Raw genomic sequence first — 6,129 nt, forward strand, 5'->3', positions numbered from 1 at the left:
AGTAAAACTCAGACACTTGGACAGCTGCTCAGTAAATAATACAGACAATAATGATAGCTGCAACATGTGCTGAGTGTTTGTGTTATAGAGAAAGGACCTGTTCAGTTCACCCCTCTGATGTGTTTATTTACAATAGAAAAAGATAGATGAAAGGCACAGACAGGTGTCTATAATTAAGGGGGAAAGGCTATATTATTATTTGATTATTATTTATATATTATTATTATTAGACCATAATTACCATAATTATCTAGTCTGGATTCATTTGTTGTGTCATGCACACTGTATTGCTTACAGCAACTAATGATAAGATAAGCAAATATTAGTTCTGAAAAGTGACAGACCCGATTGGGCAAAGCTAACAATAACTAATAGCGTATAAATAATGTGACAAAATATATATATATATATATATATATATATATATATATATAAAAATATACATGTGTCCCAGCTGTTCCTCCACTTTTTTGGTGTCTTTAGGAAACATTTTTGTTTGCACTACTAGTGGTACTTTTAATAATTTGCTTTTCGCACACAGAAAATGATGAAAAAATAACCAAGCAAATAAAGAAAAGTATTTTTTATGTGCCTATTTTAGTACATATTTTATCTTTACCAATAATCTTACTCTCAAAGACATGACCAGGGTGCTAGTAAACACACTCAAAATTGCTTCTCCTATGATACAATGGTTGTAGGTGTAATAAAAGGTGACGGTCCTGCCTGGATCAAGTTAATAATGAAAAGGACAAGTAATAAAGAAAAGTCTAAGAACAATGTGGCAAAGAAAAACATTCAAAATAGGTCACTTCTTGGGAGTTCCCTAGAAACATTTCTATTTTCAGTCTTTGTGCTACTTTTAAAAATTGGTCCATATATACACTCAAAAAATAATGGAAATAAACACCAGCAAATTAGAATACATTTTGTACTACATGTTTTTTAAAACTTAACATTGAAAAAAAAACTATACTAAAACTAATATAAAGCAAAAGTGAATAAACAATGCGACTAGGATGTTAAAAAAACACACAAAAAATACAAACAACATACATATCTCTTCACTTCTACTGCAGTACTTCTACAGTGTTTCATAATGAATTCAATTCAGTTGTACTTACAAATGTTTTTTCATGTTGTCCAACTGTTAAAATGTCTTGCTGTTGTGCCAACTTGTGTGTTTTCTGACCATGCCTGCTAATGGGTCCCAGGTGAACCGTTTTCACTGTAATGCAGTGATTTCTTACTTTTGCAGCAGTGCAGCATAGCTAATAACCTTGGGATTTGTTAATTCTTTTGGAACTTTTCAGATTCTGGCAATTCTGATTTGAGAGTCAAACATCAATGATGGTTCTCAGACATCCAGGTTATTTTCATTATGAGCTTGAAACGAGGCAACTGGACTTGTAGAGTTTTCAAGCACTCCAAGCAGCTTCAGTCAAATCCTCTATCCTATCCTTATGTCTAACTTTTCTCCCCTGCAAATATGTCACATTTGCCAGATGCACACAGGTCCTTAGAGATCAGAGGGAGCACTGACAACATTCGCGCTGTTTCCTGTAGGTGGAGCACAGTGTGAAAAACACAGGATCCAGGATTAACCTCTGGCCAATAGTGATGCTTAGCAGATTATTCACACAGCCTCTAAATAAAGCTCCCCCCTCCATGCTGGATACACTCAGAGAGTGACAGTACTGTGGATGGTTAAGCTGCCTGTTGCATGCCATGACAGCATTTTACCGGATACTTCTCCTGTTATCTGGTAAGTCAGCTGTTTTATTTTGAAGGAGAGCACCAACTCATGAGGCAGCACATATTTAGTAAGTAAGTAAGTAAATACTTGTGTTTGCACAGTTCTAAGAAGGAAGTGCAAACTTAGTGATTTTACAGTAACAGGGTGCGGTTTTCTGTGCATTCTTATATATTGTAAAAATCGAGCTTATGATTAAGATGTTGAAAGAAAAACAAACAAGAAGATGTTATAAAGCAAAGCTGCAAAGTACTGTTTGTGTTCAGAATATTGGACTGAATTGTGACGCAATTAATCAATCACACTGTAAGATTAGAGACCTAAGTTTCCTCTTGTGTTGTTTGTTTCACTTTGCAGTGGCTGCAGCTTCTGTAGCAACACACAGGTCCCAGCGGACAAGAAGAGGGTTACTTGAGTTGGCTGGGGCCATCAAATGCAGCACAGGAAGATTCGCACTGGCGTACATGATGTACGGATGCTACTGTGGACTTGGTGGTCAAGGGTGGCCCAGGGACAGAGCAGACTGGTGAGGCAGCTCTAACCTGACTCTTTTAGAAACCCCTGACAGATGGTGCTAATGTTCAGTCTGCAGTGTTTTTGTTCTGAGAATATTACCCTGGGACTTGTGATAATAATGTGTTCCAAAATGAGCTGACATTATACATAACCCACCTATACATTAGGCTTTTGCAAAGGTTATCATTCAGAGCTCCTCAGTGATGGTGTGCTCATGTAGCTTCCTCCTCTGAACTGTGGTTCTTCACCCTTGGCGTTTACACACAGTTTCCACTTCTGTGCCATGGAATGGAAGGAACAACTTCAAAATAGGTCCCCCAAAGAATTCCACACCCAAATCCTAATTACTGCCTCCTTCTTTTTCCTTCTTTGCTACGGGACATTCTTGCCCCTTCCGCAACCAAGTAAGCCGCTAACTGACGTGAAGACTGGTGTGGTGTTCCTGCACTGCCTTTAAAATAGCAACTGAAACCACTGAAATCCTGTGACTACACTGTTGTTTCTCTCAACTCATATTCAAAATAAAATCTCATTGTTGATCTCTCTCCATGTAGGTGCTGCCACAAGCATGATTGCTGTTATGGAGATGCAGAGCTGCTCGGCTGCCAAACCAAAACAGACAAGTATCAGTGGACGTGTGAAGACAAGACAGCAGAGTGTGGTAGTGTATTTACACTAAATATGATGCTTTAAGCAGCACGTGAGGACTGAAACACAGACCAGGTGCTGATCATAAAAAACAGCTATAAGGTTCAGAGCCTCAAATAGTGGTTTTTAAATGTGCAATTCACCCAAAATGTTCCTAATTTCTACATTTATGTTCTTGATTGCAGAGGACTTGGAGGATGAGTGTGAAAAGGCGCTGTGCAAGTGTGACAAAGAAGCTGCCAAGTGCTTGAGAAAAGCACCTTTCATCCGTAGATATGCCCTATGGCCCGATTTTATGTGTGGGGACGAACATCCAATGTGTACCATTTACTGAGCCTGCCTTAATGTTTGATAATGTTGAATAATGTTGTCACATCAGCTTTTTATTTATATATACGTATTACAAAATAATAACGGCCTTTTAATGGCATGTTTTGTGGCTTTAATGTTGTTATGATTAAAGAAACACCCCAAAATAATTCACTTTAAAAGACTTTCTTCTTAGGATACAACAAAAGTCTTTCAAACTCAGTCCAAGCTCAGTCAAATGTTAATCAGTGAGGGAAAGATCAGATAGCCAGCCTTTACAAGGGTACTTTTATTTGGTGAAATGTGCAACAGCAGAACTGTGTGAACGCTCTTAAAGGGACAGTTATATTTGTGTTACACACAAATTTGACTACTGGGAGCAGTGAATGCACCCTGATATAACCAAAATGTCACTTTTTGTATTTTTCTACCGACTGTTATCTAAATGTATGGAAAAGAAAAATGGATGCTTCTGTTTAGCTCAGCGGATCAAGTTCAATTAAAAAAGAACCATGCTGCCTGTCTGCAGTTTGGGCCAGAAGGATATTAGGAAAGTATTTTGGGGACAGGTGAGACCAAAATAGAAAAGTTTAATTGAGAAGTGTTATGTTTGGAGAAAGAAGAACTCTGCACTCTAGCTCCATTCCAGATCTTATTCATCTGTGAAGGATGGTGGTAGTAGTATAATGGTTTGGGTCTGTCTTGCTGCATCTGGGCCAGGATGGCCTGCCATCATTGATGAACAATCTCAGTTATGGGTTGTTCTAGACCAGCAGTAACTTGTGGCACAAGGAGGTCACAGCAGATACTGGATGGAAGCAAAAGTTCACTTTTACCACCGAAAGTAATATTAGATTATTTTCCATAATAAATAAATAAACTCTTTTCTGTTTTGTTTGTTTCACTGGGTGACTGTCTACTAGAACTTGTGTGAGACTCTGCTGTTGTTTTGGTTCATATTAATGTAAAAATATAATGAAATAATGCAAAGAGTTTACAAACTTCCAAGCACCACCTGTAACTACAACTTCACACTATGCTTATGATAATTGTCCCATGGAGTCTGTAGATTAAGTCACTGTCATTAAATAGTTATGAAATGAGGAAACCTGTCATTAGCTGCAAAAGAAGGGTCGCGCCTCCTTTCTGATGTATAAGGTCTAGATATACCTATGGTGCTACATCCATCCATCCATTATCTGAACCCACTTTGTCCTGCAGCACAGGGTCACAGGGGGCTGGAGCCTATCCCAGCTATCTACAGGTGAGAGGCGGGGTACACCCTGAACAGGTCACCAGTACATCACAGGGCAACATACACAGACAAACAACTGCTGGGTGTGTCACTAACACACACGTAACAGATCCTGTGTGTGTCTCTCTCTGTATTTTAATGCTGGTCTTTCTCTCTCTGTATCTTTCTGCAAGTCTCTCTCTGTCCAGATCAGCAGGCTGACCTGCATCCGGCCCTCTGACAAACCCAGTGTCTACTGTCAACACCTGCCTATGTCGTTCATCTATGTTGTGCTAGTATAATTAACTTGAACAACACATCAGCTAAAAAACAAATAAATGCAATACATTGGGTTTAGCATTAAAAACATGCCATACTTGTTCTCTGTAATGTATGATGTTTGTGCATGTTTGTTCCCCCCTCTCTCTCTCTCTCTCTCTTTCATGTCTATCTCTTCTTCTCCTCCTCTACCCAGCCGACTGTCAGCAGGAAGGTTCTCCCTTATGAACTGGGTCATGCTTAAAGTTCCTGTTAAAAGGGAGCTTTTCCTGATTGCTTTGGGGTTCAGGCTCTGGGTTTCTGTAACGCACCTAGAGATAATTTTGATTGTACAAGGTGCTATATAAATAAAATGAATTGAATTGTAAAATAGGATTGTTATGATTCTAAGACAATTACAAAAAATGATAAATTTATTATCTTTATCATAATGTCTTACAGTCTTTTGTTACTGTTGTGATTTTTAGCCATTAACCGAATAGAAATTCACTTTAACTCAAAATCTGGCCAGGGTATGAATAATTTCAGGCTCAAGGTCTAGCTTAATTTTGGGTTTAACTGTAGTTCAACTAAATTTGCCTTAACTCACTAATAGGGGCAGAGGCCTTAAATAGAAGAATGCAAATGACAAAGGAATGGCTCTCTACATACAGCCCACACAGATGAAGAAATCGATGTGTGTGTGGACTGGACCAGCTGCTTGTTATAGACTCTTTTGTGCACCTTCTCATCTGTTTTGTGTATTGTCATTGAGGACATTTTTTATTCTTCATAAAGTCGGACTTTTATTAACAAATAAATTTTTAAAACTTTAGGCAAATTTAAAAATAAGTATATAAGACTTTCACTTAAGCAGGATTGTTGATGTGGCACCTATACTTTTACTATATACAGATTTTGCTGGTACTTAAGTACCTACAAGCTAGAGTACTTGCTCCACCACTGGTGAATTTGCAGCATTGGGGCTATATATTTTCTTCTTTGTGTTGATTTGAAAGGCTGTGTACTTATTCTTTTTTAAACTAGATGGAGAAGTACAGTATGTGACTCACAGTGAGTCACATACTGTACATGCTAAGATATTTTTTCTCCATGCGTGCAGTGCATGTCTCACACCTGAGTCACTAAAGGAAAAAGTCTAAACCTTAACAATACGGACTGTGCAATTTAAACTGCAGATGTGAAAGTCATATTGAAAGCAGGTAAGTGCCTTTGCTGCCATATATGGTACACTCTCTCATTGACGTGAGATTCCATCATCACACTTAAACATACACTATTCAAAACAGAAATGATCAACATAGGACTAATAATGATAAGCATTTAAGTTACATTTCGTAACAACCAAAACCGTAACAACCATATATATATATATATATATATATTACTA

General features: G+C 37.9%; 1 protein-coding gene across 1 annotated transcript; it reads left to right on the plus strand.

The window, feature by feature from the left end:
- Positions 1-1,634: 1,634 nt before the first annotated feature.
- pla2g10 (phospholipase A2 group X) lies at positions 1,635-3,796 on the plus strand. The gene is made up of 4 exons (XM_028412578.1): positions 1,635-1,765; positions 2,111-2,279; positions 2,824-2,930; positions 3,103-3,796. Exons 1-4 carry the CDS (start codon positions 1,729-1,731, stop codon positions 3,249-3,251), a joined length of 462 nt encoding a protein of 153 aa, XP_028268379.1. The 5' UTR covers positions 1,635-1,728; the 3' UTR covers positions 3,252-3,796.
- The last annotated feature ends 2,333 nt before the right edge of the window (positions 3,797-6,129 follow it).

Source organism: Parambassis ranga, chromosome 8, assembly GCF_900634625.1.
Source record: "Parambassis ranga chromosome 8, fParRan2.1, whole genome shotgun sequence".
In the NCBI taxonomy this organism is placed as follows: Eukaryota; Metazoa; Chordata; class Actinopteri; family Ambassidae; genus Parambassis; species Parambassis ranga.